The sequence below is a fragment of the Siphateles boraxobius genome, unplaced genomic scaffold (genome assembly GCF_051911475.1).
Source record: "Siphateles boraxobius isolate OS27281-9 unplaced genomic scaffold, OSU_SipBor_1 24, whole genome shotgun sequence".
NCBI lineage: Eukaryota > Metazoa > Chordata > Actinopteri > Cypriniformes > Leuciscidae > Siphateles > Siphateles boraxobius.
This window is the reverse complement of record NW_027508855.1, coordinates 2755474-2772749: the sequence shown is the minus strand read 5'-3', so window position 1 is coordinate 2772749 and position 17276 is coordinate 2755474. Positions and strand designations below refer to the sequence as shown.

Below are 17276 nucleotides of genomic sequence, written 5' to 3'. Positions count from 1 at the left end.
TTATTATTACGTATTCAAATATAATAAAACTATTTTTTCAGTTCCATACAGATTTATTTGTATAGTACAATGATATTGTTGAAATTCCATAGCAGGTTAATAAGAAATGGCAAAATATAGCAAGTAAAACTCCTTTTTAGGGTTGTCAGACAGGCATTGCTGCCACTGAATACAAAGTGCGATGCGGAACACTTGAAAGGGTTTAGATGTCGGAGGGAATGATCATTGTGATGTACTGCTAAGCTGCAATTTGATTGGCTGCGATTTGAACGTGACGCCGCAAAGTTGAAATCTGATTGGTTTGGTTATTTCGTGGGAAAAATATTGAGGAAATGTTTGAAGTATTTGTTAAAGGTGAGTTATTTCTCTATCCATTTAACAAATTTCGATGCTCTCCCTCACAAAAAGTCCTTGGATGAAAGCACATTTAATTATTCTCAACCCAAACTAACGAAAAGCTACTAAGTTAGTCAATACAATGGAGGCAGAATGTTAACTTCTCTTTTGCTTTGCTAACCAGCTAAGTTAACGTTATGTCTCATGCTAGGTTAACAACTTTGTCCATGGTTTTATAAAACTACTAGCAGTGCTTTTGGCAGTTAAGACATTTTTATATATTGGAGTTTATCATTTGTGGCGCAGTTTTCATGTATGGCAAAAAGCTTTTTTTAAAAAAAACAAACTGACAGCTATGCACAGATAGCTCGAGCAGAACTAACTTACAAATATCGATCTCACATGTGACTTTACTGTGTATTTCAGAGGACTGGAGGACCACACTTTTTGCTATACATTCAGTGCTTCATGATGCACCCGTCGGGTAAACGAGCCCCGCGCAGAGAGGAGCTGCTGCTGGAGTTGGCTTGTGAGTGGGGCTCGTGTCAGGAGACGTTTGACAGGATGCAGGACTTCTGCCAGCACGTGGAGCAACATTATAAAGCTACCGTGGGCAGTGAGACAGACTTACCAGGTGCGTCCAACACCTGTGGCCAGTTGCAAACACCATCTTAAGTGTATGCTTTTATGTTAAGACTGTCTGACCAGCTTGTAGTCAGTCTAGAGGTATTCAGTATTATTTTTTGAATTCAAATTATACCAATCTACTTTTTAATGTAACTGACATAAAAAAAACAGTTATGATCAGTCTTAAAGAAAAACAAATAGATGACTGACTTGTAATACTGCTACTAGTCTAAGCAGTTTATGTAACTGGCCACTGGAAGTGTCAGCATTGATCTTTCCTTTTCCTTCTTAAAGAGATAGTTCACTAAAGAATAAAAAATCTTCATCATATTGTTTTTATGGTGATTATTTATTAATTAAAATAATTACATTTTGTTCTTTTTGAGCCTTGAGATCATCTGTCACCGTTCACTGTCATTACATGGATAAAAACCTAAACCAGACTTTCTTCAATTTATCTTTTATGTTTCACAGAATAAAGAATCATACAGGTTTCAACTTCAGATTTTTTTATTGTTAACTAAAACTGTAAAAAAAAAAACATTTTTGTTGATTTTAAAATAAAGCTAAAATGTCAATGTTAAATAATTTTGTAAATCAATAAATTCTGTACGATTGTAAGTACAAAAAATATTAAAGTAAAACCTAAAACTGAAAATACTTTTTAGAAGAATTTAAAAGAAATATTAAAAATTGCAAATGCACATAACAAAAAATGACTAAACTTAAAATAAATAAATAAAAATAATTAATTATAATGAAAACTGAAAATATAAAAATATAAGCTCATTCAAAATATTTATATAAACTACTATAGTTTATCAATAACAGCTCTTGTTGCAATTGTGAGATATAACATAATTAATTAAACATTTTTGTGTAAAAATGAGGAGTAAAGTTTCAGTTACAAGTGTGAGTACACCATATATATACCAGGACTAGTGTACAAAATCATATCTGGTTTAAGGTGTTCAAAGGAGACTATTGGTTCTGAGAGGGGGCCAGGAACACATGACATTTCTTATTTCTTCATCCATTTCGCCAAAAGTCATTGGCACACATTTATGCAATGCTCATCTATCTGTATCATTGTTACATCATCAGCAGGTGATTTTTTTCTGAGTATTATAGCAAGCATCTCAGCTTTCCTCAGGTTTCTGGCAGTCAGAGGCCCTGTGGCTTCTGGCTTCATTGTCCTTGTCCACAATTAGGCCTTAGCTTGCCTGCATGCTTTACAGATGAGGAGCATAACTGTCTATGGCGAGACTGTGGTTTCTGCTCAGTGGAAGGAGATGCAGAGCTTCTCAGACACATGTTTTTCCATTGCTACCACACCAAGTTGAAGCAGTGGGGACTTGCTATACTCAATGGCCACAGTGATATGGGTGCCTGCTCGGTTGGCCTGCACAACCGCAACATTGTGCCTGAGGTCCAAGAGAACTTCTTCTGTCTTTGGGAGCATTGTGAGGTACGAAGGCAATCTACCATGTTCTTTTTAAGTACTGTAGATGATAAATTGCATGTGGCTAGTCAAATCAGGTCAAGTAGTCAGCTGATAAGTATATTTGTATTCAGATGTCTATGGATAATCCAGAGTGGTTCTACAGACATGTGGAGATGCATGCACACTGTCTCGAGACTAATGAAGAGAATGTTTTGTTCTGTGGCTGGAAAGGTAAGATTTTTTTTTAATATTATGCATTAGAAGGATAATTCATAATATTTTGAAGAATGTCTGACTGTAAACAAACAGTTTGATGCACCCCATTGAATTGCATAGTATTTTTTCCCATGCTATAATGGGAAGACTAATTAAAAAGCAAGTAAACGACTCAGCCATTTAGATATTACCACTTTGTCACGACAAAATCGAAACTTGTAACTGCTGGAAATATGATTACTGTGCTTGGGGAAATTAAAGGTACATCTTCGTGTCTGTGTCTTTGACCAGTGTGTACAAGCTTGATGACTGCTGAAATTAATAATATATTGTTTAAATTGTTACTGCCTTTACGTTATTATTTTGGAATAAATGTAAAAATGTGTACAAACATTAACTTGATGAAATATATACTTGGTTTTAAAAGAACATTACATAGTAATGTAAAAATATAAAATGGTATTGTATTTGGTCTCTCTTTTTTATGTAATGTTTATTTAACCAGGAAAATTAAGTGTAACAGACATAAATTTACATTTGAGATATATAAATTTTTTTAAAACTTTGCCACCTCATTTTAAAACACCACTGCAAACCACTGATGCTTATGTATTAAAATATGACTTTTCCAGGTATAAATAATACACTTTTAAAATTAGCCTACCTGATATATCCAGTGGAAACTCAAAAACAGTTGTTGTGGGGGTGAATTAAAACATCTTGATTTTTAGTCGTTTAAAGTCACCATGAAATCAAAATTGACAATCCTTTTTTTTATGGAATATTGCAGTATTTATTATAAATTATTTATCCATGCAGATCATTATTTTTTCAAAAATCATGTGTCCTCGTAATATTTGATCAAAATAACTTTCACACGGAAGATATTTACATCTTTCATATTTCTACTCACTATGAGAGTGAACCCCTTGGCAGAAAAATATCTTATTTGAATGTTACCGAGTGTAGAAATGTGCCACAGAGGTTTCCCTTCTCACAACGACTTTCACTGTCCAGCACGGTTTTGAGAAGACATTAACTTTTTCTTTTTACTTCTAGATTGTGAGGCCTCTTTCAAGGGCAGGTTTAAGTTGCGAGAGCACATGCGTAGTCACACACAGGAAAAGCTGGTGGCATGTCCGACCTGCGGAGGAATGTTCGCCAACAACACAAAGTTCTTCGACCACATTCGACGACAGACCTCCATAGAAGGTGAGAGGGATTGTATTTCAGGTGGTACACATGCAGCAGCAACAATAACAGGGAATCTTTAATCCTTCTATTGATCAATTTGGACTCATTTCAATAGAAAAAATAAAAATCTAATTAGTATGGGCCATTGCACCCAGTTGTTTATGTGTGCATTTTTTTGTAGGTCAAAGATTTCAATGTTCCCACTGCTCTAAACGTTTCGCCACTGAGCGCCTGCTGAGAGACCACATGAGGAACCATGGTATGAATCTTTTTGTGCGTTATCTCATAAAGGCTGTACTTTTGTTCCGCTGTATTGGACCTTACATTGCCTAGTGTGACCTGGTTGTTCTAATGATGTTCTAACCTGTTCTCTGTTCAAAGTCAACCATTATAAATGTCCACTATGTGATATGACCTGTCCATCACCATCCTCACTGAGAAACCACATCAAGTTTCGTCATTCCAATGAGAAGCCTTACAGCTGTGATTATTGCGAGTACAGGTGAGGCTGCTTCACCACCAATGACAGTGACTCCCTGGATTTTCTGACTCCTTGTAATCTTTTAGCCTGCAAAGTAAGACATGACCTGTCAGTTTGTTTGTGTTCATGTGGTTTTCAGCTGTAAAAACTTAATAGACTTGCGGAAGCATTTAGACACGCACAGCAGTGAGCCAGCGTATCGATGTGACTTCACTGACTGTGATTACTCCACCCGCTCCCTTTACTCAATCAAGAACCACTACAAGCGCATTCATGAGGTGAGCCATTTGGAAAGTAACAGCAACATTCGCCAATAAGAAAAAGACAACAATATATGTATTCCACAGAAAGTGTTACAATAGATGCAACAAATGCTAAGCCTTTGCTAATTTGTCAATTAAAATAAAAAGGCTAGGCAATAGGTAACTGAAATACTTAAGATTGTTGTTATATGTAATGCTGTTAATGATCTTTTACCAAGAGATTAATTGATTTTGTTTTTTCAAATGTAAACGGGCAAATGTCATTTGTTTTATTAGCTGGTAATTGAAGTAACAATTGTTGTCAGTATGAAGGACTCTTATAATGATAAAGTCCAAGGTTTGATCTATAAAAACGATCCATCTAATCTGGAATTAACTAATGTGGGAACTTTCATTTAGATGTAACTTCACGCATACAGCTAAAAACACTATATCGATAATAAATTATAAAATAAACACTGAGCAATCAAAATTAAACTAACTGTGCATCAAAAAGCGAATACAATTCTACATCACTTCAATTGTACAGTAACTGATATTCAGCTCATAGCTCCAGAGTAGTAAAAATTTTAATGTGCTGTTTTGCATTTAGGGAGATTACACTCCTCGCTATAAGTGTCACGTGTGTGAGCAGTGCTTCACCAGGGGGAACAACCTCACTGCCCACTTACGCAAGAAACATCAGTTCAAATGGCCTTCAGGGCACCCGAGATTCAGGTTTGAAGACTTCCTCCTTCCTTGTGGCCACCACCCATTAAGAATTTTTCATTACTGATTCCTTCAACCACCTTACTATTCAAAAATGTGGGATCTCTAAGATTATGTTTTTGAAAAATAGTCAAAAACAGTAGTATTTTGATATATTACTGCATTTTAAAATAACGGTTATCTATTTCCCTGTAATTAAATGTAATATTTCCTTTAATGGCAAAGTTTAAATTTCTGCAGCCATTACTCCAGTCTTCAGTGTCAAATGATTCTTCAGAAATCAATCTAATATTCTGATTTGGTGTTTAGGAAACATTTATGCATATGATCAATGTTGAAAACAGTTGTGCTGCTTAACATTTTTGTGGAACCCATGGCTGCATCTGAATTGGCATACTCTCCTGAGTAGGTACTTATTTTGAATAAGTAATTAAGTTGCGATTGCCAAAAAAGTATGTTTGCCATGTTGTCACTGTCGTTGTGACCTACCATCGTCAGTTTTGTCACTTCATTACCATTCAAGAAACCTCTCCTGTGGCCTCATGGGATAGTAAAATGTCCATCGTATGGCATGTGCACACTTCAGAATCATCAGGTCATCTAGGTACTTTTTGCCTACACTCTTATGAATACTATAAATTCAGACATACTGCTCTTGTCACTGTTTTGTTTTTCATAGCAGGGATGGATGAGATTTCGGATGCAGCCAATGATAAAAAAAAATTCCAGAAAGCTTTGATGAATTGAAAGTTTAAAAGCACAGAATTTATTTGTAATCTTTTGTAACAATATAAAAGCTTTTGCTGTCATTTTCGATCAATTTAATCCATTCATGCTGAATAAGTTTCTAAATTTTCTGAATAAGTAAAATTTCTTTAAAACAGCAACAACATAGTGATCCAAAAATTCGAAGTAGTCTAACAGTAGATCCCATGGGCGCTTGCTATTTAATTAATATTAATTTCATGTTCATTTTAATTTGGGTTTCCAGTGGACAATAAACCTTACCCGTCTAACCTGACTACAGTCTTTTGCACTTTGACAATCCCTCTTTTCAGGTATAAAGAGCACGAAGATGGATTCATGCGTCTGCAGCTGATCCGCTATGAGAGCGTGGAGTTAACGGAACAGCTGATGCGGGAGCGGCAGGGCGAGGGGGACAGCAGTGAGTCCAGCCAGCAGAACGTCCAGTCCGGGGAAGAACTGGAGGAGACCATCGGGGGAAATACAGAGGCAGGAATAAGAAAGGAGGGAGCAGAGGTCTGTAGGACTCAGGAAAATGCAGAAAGTGTGTTCTTGGTGTTGATGGCCGGCACCTCCTCAGAAACAGACTCTACGAGAGAGGGGTCGATGTGTCAGTTACAGGACACTGCCCAACAGCTGGGTATGGAGGTGGTTTAACAGCACTTCGGATTACTGGAGCTCCCCTTAGACTGCTGTGTCAGACAATAAAAAGGGACATTAGGACATTCCTTTTAACTCTGTGACAATACTCACTGTACTATGAGACTAACAGGGGACCAAAGCTGATAAGAGTGTGTTTTAGGATGCTGTCATCCTCAATCACCTTGAACACTGGACTGAACAGAAAAGATCAAACTAAATCACAAGTTAGCTCTGGGGATTGCATAAAAAGATGATTCACTCAAAAGGGGAAATTTCTGTGATAATTTACTGACCCTCGTGTCATTCTGACACTATATTATTTTGTCTGCAATGAAACAAAATAAGGTGTCAAGTTACCTTCCTTGTAAGTAATATAAGGTAATAGGAGCACACAAACACACACCTCTTATTGTGTTTCACGGAAGAAGGAAATTACAGGGTTGTAACAACATTTGGGTAATTAAATGACATTTTTTTTGGCTGAACTAACCCTTTACATTTGACTGGGTGTGTGAGGGAGTGAGAGAGAAGAGGATAAAGGGGAATGAAAATGTTTAATCCTACTGAACAATTTAATCAGCTTTCTTTGACTCTTCAGGTTCAGTGTTAATTTGAAAGGAGAAGGACTGATCACCTTGGAGAAATCTTTACAGTGTGTAGTTTTAACTAATAGTTGAATTGGAAGTGCATCTGAACTTTAAACTGATCAACACCCGTTTAATCTATTTTTTCAACTTTATATGGAGATCAGAGAATCTGCAGAAAGACCCATTCTCGTTGAATCTACCTATTCCTGACATTTTTCTATCAAAATAAAAAATAGTTTTAAAATAAATTAAAAATAGTTTTGACCTTTCATTAAGATGCACCTTTTCCATAGGACTTTGATTTGCCGTTGAGTCCTAATAATCTAATTGAGAAGGAAAACTATACTAAATTAATTTTATTTGAAATAAACAATGGTAGTTATTTCAGCACAATTTTGACCTATTTGTTTTTTTTCCTCCATTTTAAACATTTACATTTGCTTACAAGCAGAATTATTTATTGCTCTTCAAAGGTTTCAGATCAGATCAAGTTTTTTTAAAAAGAAATTAATACTTTTATTCAGTAAGAATGCATTCAGTTGATCATAAGTCTCAGTAAAGACAAACAATTATGTTACAAAAGATTTCTTTAGCAAATCAATGTTGTTACATTGAGTTTTCTATCCATCAACAAATTCAGAAAAAAATCTATCAAGCTTTCCACAAAAAAATTAAGCAGCACAACTATTTTCACCATTGATAATAATAGGAAATGTTTCTTGAGCACTAAATCATAGAACTTATTAGAATTTCTAGAATTCATTAGAATTATTTCTGAAGGATCATGTGACACTGAAGACTGGAGTAATGAGTAATGATGCTAAAAATTCAGAAATAAATTACATTTTAAAATATATGTTTAGAAAACAGTTGTTTTAAATTGTAATACAATTTCTGTTTTTACTGTTTTGATCAAGGAATTGGCAGAGACTTCATTCGAAGACATTGTTAAAAATCTTACAAACCCCAAAATTGAATTGCTAGTGTGAATATTGTGTACTCGGGTATGTTCAGTTCATTTTCAGGTAAAGTGTTTTCTGGGGATAATCTGGGGATAGTGTGTGACTAAGAACGGTACTTGTAAGTCCTGCTTGTGCTGGGTTAGGCAGAAGTGTATGCATTACTGCAGCAGTCAGAGGTCAGTGTTTGGGCGCTTTTCACCGATCTATGTCATTACAGTAATTACACGCACTGCAGATCTTAAGGACATTGGACAAGTTTAATCTCTAACATTATTAAATGTGAAAAACATGAAATTTACAATCAGCACAACTGAAAGTTAAGCCAATCCATGGCTCTCTCCCGCTCTCTATAATCTCTTTCTCTCTGCTCTGGTGATAATCGCTAGTGTGTTAGCAGAGTTTAAAAGATTAGTTTGCGTTAGGGGCTTAGTGTGAGCTAAGATGCAACACTTCCCCTTTCTTTCCATCTGTCTTGCCCTTGTCTCTCATGTAGAAAAATAGGTTCTTGGAGATAGTCTGTAAAAAATACATTTAATGTAAATGGTTTTTCTGTATTCAAATGGTTAGAACTTCCATACTGAGACAACAGAAAGAATGAGTGGATGACGTTCATATGAGGAGAACTGAACAGATATAGACTTTTCTGCATTAGAAAAGGATTACCACCGACTAAACGCCATGAAACTAGGTGCTCTTCTGCTGCTGCTTCTGGGGTCCATGCATGGGGTGTTCACGCAAGTGCCTATAACTGCATTTACTGAACGAACAGCTCTGGAGGAAGATCTAGGAAGTGGTAAGAGGAGCATTTGATTTATTCATGTCTGAACTAAGCTTACAAATTAGAAAATGTCAGAAAGATTTGAGCGCTATGTCCCTCAGGTCTGTTAGAGGTGGAACAGGAGGATGAACTGGGAGACACTTACTGGTCTGGGACAGCCCCGCTTTGTTTTGGAGGGTGTAAGGGCAGACACAGGGAGCTAAAGAGACACAACTGTGGAGATTCAGACTGCTGCTGGGTGGGATACAAATCCCTCTGTAGAGGTACAACAGATCATCATTTTAATGGAATACACTGCCTTTTCTTAGGTATTTCCATAAACACAGAATAATTTGTGATTATTCTGTTGAATTATTCTGTGTACACTGGAACTTCTTATGTGCTTCATGAGTTTACATTTTTCCTAGTGAATTGTGGACAACCGGATGTGGACTTTAACGGGATGGTGTATGGGAGTGATTGGTGGGTGGGTTCTGTGGTGCGGTACGACTGCAGGCCAGGGTTCGTGTTGGTTGGAGATCCTGCTCGAGCCTGCCAGTCCAATGGGAAATGGACGCCCAAACCGTCCTGCCTCAGTAAGTCCTTGTCTGGCTGAATATTGCACACAAATTACGGATTTTCCTGGAAAATGCTCAGATTATGAATACAAGACCTATTCTGTTTTAAGTCTTATATATTTACAGTATATGAGAGATTGAACACTAAGTGAGTTGTTATATTATTGAGTGCTGTTACTGTGAGAGGTGTTGATAAAAAAAAATCTGAATGACCACACATACAGTAAGAAAAATACAATTTCTGCTAGGACATTTGTGACCCTGGATCACAAAACCAGTCACAAGTAGCACTGGTATATTTGTGGCAATAGCCAACAATGCACTGTAAGGGTCAAAATTTATGATTTTTCTTTAATGCCAAAAATCATTAGGATATTAAGTAAAGTTTATGTTCCATGCAGATATTTAGTAAATATCCGTCCGTAAATAATATAAAACATTTATTTTTGTGAGTGGATGCAGAACAATCGCAAACATAAATGGTCAACATTAAAGGCAATTTTCTCAATGGTTCGATTTTTTTTTTTTTTTGCACCCTCAGATTCCAGATTTTCAAATAGTTGTATTTCAGCCAAGTATTGTCCTATCCTAACAAACCATACATCAGTGGAAAGCAATTAAAAGAAATTGACCAATGTGACTGGTTTTGTGGTCCAGGGTCACATTTATTATCTGTTAACTTTACAGATATTTCCTTTAACTTAAAAACACAACACAATGCAATGGGTAATTCAAAATGCAGGTAAAAAATCAATAGGAAAATTATTTCATAATAACACAGTATTAGGCCATATTTTTACGAACTTTTCTTTGACTGCATATTCATCATCTATAACATGAAATACCTACTGATGCGTAACATTTTACGTATACTATACATGTATTAAGTTTATTCATGTTGTGCTATTTTTTTAAGTCTTGGTTGTGGAGAAAAAAAACAATGGTTGTGGTCCATTACATTTTACGTTAAAATGTATTTCATTGGCTGTGAATTTCATTTCTCGGTCTCCTCCTGTATGTGACATTAGGAGTGTGTCATCGTGGCCGGGTTGAGATCAACGAGAAGGACATTGACGGGACGTGTTCGTCCACCTGTCCTGATGCTAAGAGCTATGCGGTTCCTCTGAACCACGAATGCAGTCGCATTGAGAACTGCAGGACTAAAGAATCAGGCTGGAAGCGCTGGTTTACACGCTGCAACTTCTGCGACTGTGACTGCTTCACTCCCTGTGGTAAGTTTCATAGTAATTTAAACTGCTGCTAGTTAAAACAGTGGCAAATACAACACACGAAAAAATGCCGCAAAATCAATGTTTGTGTTTGTTCTTTCAGCTTCTACAGGATAGAAGACAGAGAATCTGTTTATCATTTTCTATGAAGACATAGTTTATATGAGTTCTGGAAACAACAGAATGAATCCTTATGTGAATGTAAAAAGACAAGCTTGACCCCCCCCCCCGAAAAACCTGTATATAGGCATTGTATGCATCTGATTATCTATGAAATTGGAGACTGGTAATGTACACTATTTGATTGTACCTTATTTAGTAATAATTGTTTAAAGCTTGGAGAAACCGTTGCAGCAGTGCTCACTGATTTTATTAGAGTATTGTGCTGTAGATACAATCAAATTATTAAATTATTCATTCACTTGATGATTGATACAAGATGTGGGATTGATATAGTGCTGACATATAGAATATGAGTGGTCTCATTTGAAACCACAAAATACAACTGATCTACTTTTAGTCCCAGCGGGTGAAATTCATAATGAAAATCTCATTGCTCTTGGGTTGGTAGCAGCCAATTCCTGCAAAAGATTGGGGGACAAAATTAATATTTTATATATTTTGTGTTGAATTGTCATGAATTGATTTAAAAAAAGTTTTTTTTTCTTGCCCATTGTATTTGCACCCATCCTCAGACTGTGACATATAAGTGCATGTTTTATAATTAAACTTATACACTTACCCACGTCCAGACTCTTTATAGATTTTCCTTTCTTGGACAGAAGCTCCCAGTACGTGTGGTTTGCATTAGACCCAGCCAGTCCGTTCACACTTTCCAAATATATGCCATAGCTTTTGCTAATGCTGGATGTGAAGCTAATAAAAATAAAGGTAGCAGAATTGGCACAAAAAATAAAATTAGTACTAAGAAGTTCCTAATTGTCTTGAGCCTTCTAAAATAAACTTAGAAGTCAAGCCTTGAGTCAGGTCTGACAATGAAATCATCTCAGTCATATAAAGTTGCATATTTTAGCGTTTCATGGATTCTTTGTTTTTGTCTTTCACAGAGGTAATAGATTCCCTATTTCCCCATAACCTCATTCAGTCATGGTTTTACTAATACTACACTGTACTGTTCTGTTCTGTACTGTACTATACTTGCATTAGGCTTTCTGGGTGTAAAGTGCATTAGACCACAATAATTTGATAAAAGTTTGGGCCATACTTGAAGTTTTGGGTGTCCTGTAGTCTATTCAAGACTCCAAACATCGGCATTCCCTTTGGGACAGTGGTGGAGTAGGAGACGATCGTGTTAGTGTATTTATTAGTGACATCCACCTTAACTAACACCGATCCCTGTTCTCCTGTTTAGAAGAAAGCAACAAACATAGAAAGGGTGCTATTTAAATAACTGCATTTAAGGGACTAAACCAAGCAAGACATGTTCTGAGAATACCTGCACAAACTGTGGCTTTAATAACAAATGCTTTGGTAATTTGTAATGAATCATGGATACTTTACAAATGTTATTTACTGTAGGTAGTATAGACAGGATTTGAATTCAACAATTAGTATCCTTGTTTTAAGCAGAATTCATGGCTTTATATGAGAAAACTCACCTGAGTGGTCACGCACTCCCAGCCCTGGGAAAGGCAGCAAAGCTGCAAAGCACAGAAGACCAATCGCTGTCAGAGCCATTCTACCAGTCTACTCAGTGTGTCTGAATGTCTCTCTCAACCGCACAACCTATTTAAGCATTTTTGTATGCAAATTTTATAAATTGTTTTGGAAGTTTCTGGGAAATGCATACCTTAACCAGAACTGGTAAGCCAAGAAACACAAGGAAACATGACAAACAAATCTGACTGTTCAAGGCTCACTCCCTGAGCCTTGTGCAATACACTGACAAGACAAGTGTTGAGACAGGTCTGACTAAGCATCTGGAATAATTATAGTTATATTGATTCTGTTCATATTATTCTGTTCATATCAACTTATTTAGTCGTCACATTAAAATAAATTTGAACTATATACTATTCTATCATTCACTCTACAAAGTAATTCAGGGGTCCTGATACCACAAATGAAATAAATGTCTGTGTAAAAAAAAAAAAAATCATTACATCTTTTAATTAAACCTTTTAAGTTGCAAACATTATTTTGTTGAGTTCTGTTGACATAGTAATGTTGACAAACTTAATATTGTGTGTAATTTAAACTCAAATTTATGCATTAATTGACTTAAAAAAATGCAAGTTGAAGTAACTTAATGACATTTTCTTGATAACTTTAGAAATTGGGCAGTGGATTTCTAGTTCCAGCATCTTTTGCATAGGACTGGAAAAGGAGAATAAATGGTAGATTTTTTTGTGTGGAAAAACAGACCTGTTAGTGTTAACTGTAAGTTTTCAAAGTTTTGTTGATAATTAGATGATATATATATTGTGTTTGTGTACTGGTACTATGGCTGGTTTAGGCCTGTTGTTGACAGCAGACTCACGAAGATATTCATATTTTTCATATTCTATGCAGTGGTCACTTCACAGCAGTGAAAGAAATTAACATTTTTTATTAAAGGACAATATTTGCAACCTTAAATTGAGTTCCAGGGGCATTTTCACCAATATATGGACTTTTTTTCTTTTTACTTAGAGGTATGCATCACCTTTTATGTCAAATTCTAACATTCAAATTAAATTATATTAGAATAATAACACAATACCACTGTTACCAGGTAAATGAAATCATTAAATCAAAATCCATCTTTGCAGTGCAGAGGAGACACAGCAGCAGCATCAGAACTGGCATTAATATATTTACACTCCATTTACAATTGCATAAATAAAGCTATGATAAATTAAATTCTTAATTCAATATTTAAATATGAACTGATTTCTAATTGTAACATTTTAATTACAGGGTACTTTAAATGTGAAACTAAACCCGCCAGTAGGTTGCGGCAAGTCACTGTATCAGGGAGTCATTCATTCAACCGATTTGTTCGAACGGCTGATTCATTCAGGAAGTGCGTGATTGTTCATTGAATCGTTAAAATGATTCGTTCAAAACGCGGATTTCAGTCAAGAAATCATCGCTGTATTTTGCATTGAGACTCTGCTACGGTTTCATTTTGAAATTCTCGTCAGCGAAATAAAGGGAAAACAAACAATATTGACAATATTGTTTATAAAATGTAACAATGTTAATTTAACTTTTATATAAAATAAATACCATATTTGCAATTGTGCACGGGAAAACAGCCCTCTTGCTGATGTAATATTGTATGATAACAACATATGATGTATAAAATACCAAAACTTTATACGTCTATTAGGGAACATGCCTATAACTGCACTGACCACGCAGTGAGAGCAAGCATGAGAGACAAATGCGATGTCAGCTCACAGTGCGCCCTCGTACATGTTAACGTTAAAGTAAAACAATGATTACAATATCATAATAGACAATAAACATCGCACACCACTACGCACATAAAGAATGAACTTACAATTGAACTGAAATTAACCAGCTTTCTTCTCCTCTGTTTCGCGCACAACACTACGCACATAAAGAATGAACTTACAATTGAACTGAAATTAACCAGCTTTCTTCTCCTCTGTTTCGCGTGCAGGAGACAGACGTAGGCTTATGCTGGCGCGAATGTGACGCGAAATGTCACGTGAACGAGCAAATCCACAAAGAACGATTAATAAATAAAGTAGGCCTACGCTAATTAGTTTTAATTTGGAAAACATTTAGATATGTCTAAGTCAAATTGCCATCGAAAATTTAAGACCTTTCATAAGTAAAAATAAGACTTTTTAAGGCCTTCAATTTTTAAAATCTAATTTAAGACTTTTTAAGACTTTTTAAGGACCCGCGGACACCCTGTGCACTATCCAAACTTAAATTATTGTAATTAATGAATGCTTTGGAACACAGACCTAAGGTTGGTCTCTTTTTGAAGACACTCAACAGATAATTGAATGAGTCAAAATGAGAGTAAAAATATATCATATATCATATACTTCTACTGACTATAAGTAACTTTGCAAGTACATGTCAACTTATTCTAACCCTAACTCTACCAGTCTACAAATACTCGACTATAATGAGAGTGAGTTGTCATGTAGGTGAAATGCTACTTATAGTCAATAGAATGTGTTAAAGGGACCATCAAAATAAAGTGAAACCCATAGTTTTTATATTCCCTGAAATTTCCAGGATTTCCATTGTCGTCCATGAGTCAGTGAACTAATAAACATATAGTAGGCTACAATAACATTTAACTACACAAAGATTCCTCAAGGTCTCATATATAAATAAAAAGGCAAAGCCCAGTCCATAGAAAAGCTGCAGAGCACAAAGGTATAATTGTTGTCAGAGCTATTTTACCAGTCTAACCAGTGTGTCTGATATCATACCTTAGAAAGGAATGTTCTGTAAAGACTTCCGTCATGGATTCATTTATATTCCTGAGATGATTCACTGATTGCCTCACTGTTTAATGCACACACCTGTCAGTCTGTCAGTCTGTCCGTCCATCCGTCAGTCAACATTCAATCTTAACAGAACTTCTCAAACTGAATATAAAGGCATTTTGTGCATCTCTGGAATAGTGCATTGGAGACCTACATGTAAATCGCTGACTGTTTTTCCCTGATCTGTGTTTAGTCCAGAGATGAACCTTTAATCTTTTTGCCTTCTAAGCATAAGCCAGGTGAATTTGTTGAATACTATACTGGTAATGTACACTGTTTATTTGAATCAAATCAGTTAGAAATGTTTGTTAAACGATCAGGGAGGCTTTTCAGTTCCGTCAGCTCTATTATGTTTATTAGAATGTTATACTGTATGCAATGAAATTATGAGTTTATCCACTCACATAAACTTTACATTGATGATATGACTGAATCATGATGTGGTATGAATTCAGCAGTCACATTTCATAGTTCATGATAAAACAAATCTATTTTTTGCCCCAAGTGGTGAACCTCAGGATCAAAGTCTCATCTCTCTGGGGTTGGTAGCAGCCAATTCCTGCAAAAAATTCCAGAGTATAAATAATAATCTGTATTTAATAATTAATTATTATGTGTTGTAAGTTAAATACAAATTTCCTACTCAGTAAAGTAATACTACAGTATATAATTAACTTTTCCCTTACCCACTTCCAGTCGGGTGATAACTCCTGCTTTCTCAGACAGAAGCTCCCAATATGTCTGGTCCTTATCAGATCCAGCCAATCCGTTCACACTCTCCAGATATATGCCAAAGGTTTTGTGAATAGTGTATGAAAATCTATTGTTAAAACAGAAATAAAGGTAGCAGAATTAGCACAAAAATGAAATTCCATTCAAAGTCTGCTTTCTAAAAATGTTGTCAGTCCTGGGCCTTGATCAATTAACTGACAAGACAAGCATTGACTCAGCATCTGCAGGCTTATCGGAAATGTATAGAAAAAAAATAGTACATTAATTAGATCTTTTTCCCCCTGTTTTCCTTAGCTGTCACAGTTGTAAAATATGCCCCATTTTCCTATAACCTTGATTTTAAGTATGTGGGTCATCACAACCAGTAGTAAAGTTAATCAGGTATGATATAATTACATCACTGCATGTGAAGTGCACTAAACCTCAAATAAATTCAGAAAAATTTAAGCCATACTTGAAGCCGGTGTTGCTGTCCTGCAGTTGATTTAAGGCCCCGAACATCAGCCCTTCCTCTATCACAGTGGCGGAGTAGGAAACATGCTCATTAGTGAAATCATTTATGACAGTCACCTTTACGGGGACCTGTTCACGTTTGACTGTTTGGGAGAGAGAAAGAAAGAGGATTATATAGCTTGAATATATCAAATAGTGGTAATTTAGAGTTATTATAGTGTAGCTTTAATAACAAATACACAGTGTTGGGTGCAATGCATTAATAATTATTGTAATTTATTTAGGCAACATTTACACTTACTTTTACTTTTCTGTAATTTAAATGATGTTTTATTAACGTAGTTCGGGAGGAACACGTCAAAATAAGCCACTCAAGTGGCACCTGCTGTCTACAATCAGTAATCATTCTCTGCATTCGGGCCAATTACCAAGATCAGAGCCCTCTCCCCAGACAGCACGCCAAATACGTTTACCAATTGAATCTATCCGATTTATTTGTAAGTGTGAACTCGTGAAATATTGTAGAACAATTCTATATAAAACAATAGTGGAGTTAACATCAAAATTGAACGTACTGTTAAAATGTATGTTTTTAATGTAACTGTGGCGAGCAGGACGAGGCCTCACGCCGTTCTCTCACGTCCCTCGGCCTCGTCCTGCTCGCCACAGTAACATTTCTAGAAGATACCTCACCTGAGTCTGCAGGCAGTCCCAGCCCTGGGAAAGGCAGCAAAGCTGCAAAGCACAGAAGACCAATCGCTGTCAGAGCCATTCTACCAGTCTACTCAGTGTGTCTGAATGTCTATAACTACCTCACACTCTATTTATATTCTGCATTTTCT

At 35.9% G+C, this 17276-nt stretch overlaps 4 protein-coding genes across 6 annotated transcripts; 2 read left to right on the top strand and 2 right to left on the bottom strand.

Moving 5' to 3' along the window:
• The first annotated feature begins 258 nt into the window (after positions 1–258).
• hinfp (histone H4 transcription factor) lies at positions 259–7635 on the top strand. 3 transcript variants are annotated; one of them, XM_077240747.1, is made up of 10 exons: positions 259–354; positions 763–970; positions 2202–2431; positions 2539–2638; positions 3683–3835; positions 3999–4076; positions 4199–4319; positions 4438–4576; positions 5154–5278; positions 6328–7635. In XM_077240747.1, the coding sequence occupies exons 2-10, from the start codon at positions 805–807 to the stop codon at positions 6668–6670; spliced, it is 1455 nt and encodes a 484-aa protein (XP_077096862.1). In that variant the 5' UTR covers positions 259–354; positions 763–804; the 3' UTR covers positions 6671–7635. The 3 variants fall into 3 exon arrangements, with proteins under 3 accessions (XP_077096862.1, XP_077096861.1, XP_077096860.1); XM_077240746.1 differs by lacking the exon at positions 259–354 and adding an exon at positions 372–491; XM_077240745.1 differs by lacking the exon at positions 259–354 and adding an exon at positions 607–649.
• A 1166-nt stretch (positions 7636–8801) lies between these two features.
• LOC143748663 (zona pellucida sperm-binding protein 3 receptor) lies at positions 8802–10988 on the top strand. Its single transcript, XM_077240748.1, has 5 exons — positions 8802–8997; positions 9084–9245; positions 9390–9557; positions 10568–10771; positions 10872–10988. Exons 1-5 carry the CDS (start codon positions 8883–8885, stop codon positions 10883–10885), a joined length of 663 nt encoding a protein of 220 aa, XP_077096863.1. The 5' UTR covers positions 8802–8882; the 3' UTR covers positions 10886–10988.
• On the bottom strand, positions 10184–14388 carry tcnbb (transcobalamin beta b). Its single transcript, XM_077240749.1, has 4 exons — positions 12388–14388; positions 11994–12132; positions 11511–11644; positions 10184–11349 (listed from the first exon to the last, which is right to left on the bottom strand). The coding sequence occupies exons 1-4, from the start codon at positions 12464–12466 to the stop codon at positions 11285–11287; spliced, it is 417 nt and encodes a 138-aa protein (XP_077096864.1). The 5' UTR covers positions 12467–14388; the 3' UTR covers positions 10184–11284.
• A 1199-nt stretch (positions 14389–15587) lies between these two features.
• On the bottom strand, positions 15588–17276 carry tcnba (transcobalamin beta a). Its single transcript, XM_077240744.1, has 4 exons — positions 17128–17276; positions 16436–16577; positions 15936–16069; positions 15588–15808 (listed from the first exon to the last, which is right to left on the bottom strand). The coding sequence occupies exons 1-4, from the start codon at positions 17204–17206 to the stop codon at positions 15738–15740; spliced, it is 426 nt and encodes a 141-aa protein (XP_077096859.1). The 5' UTR covers positions 17207–17276; the 3' UTR covers positions 15588–15737.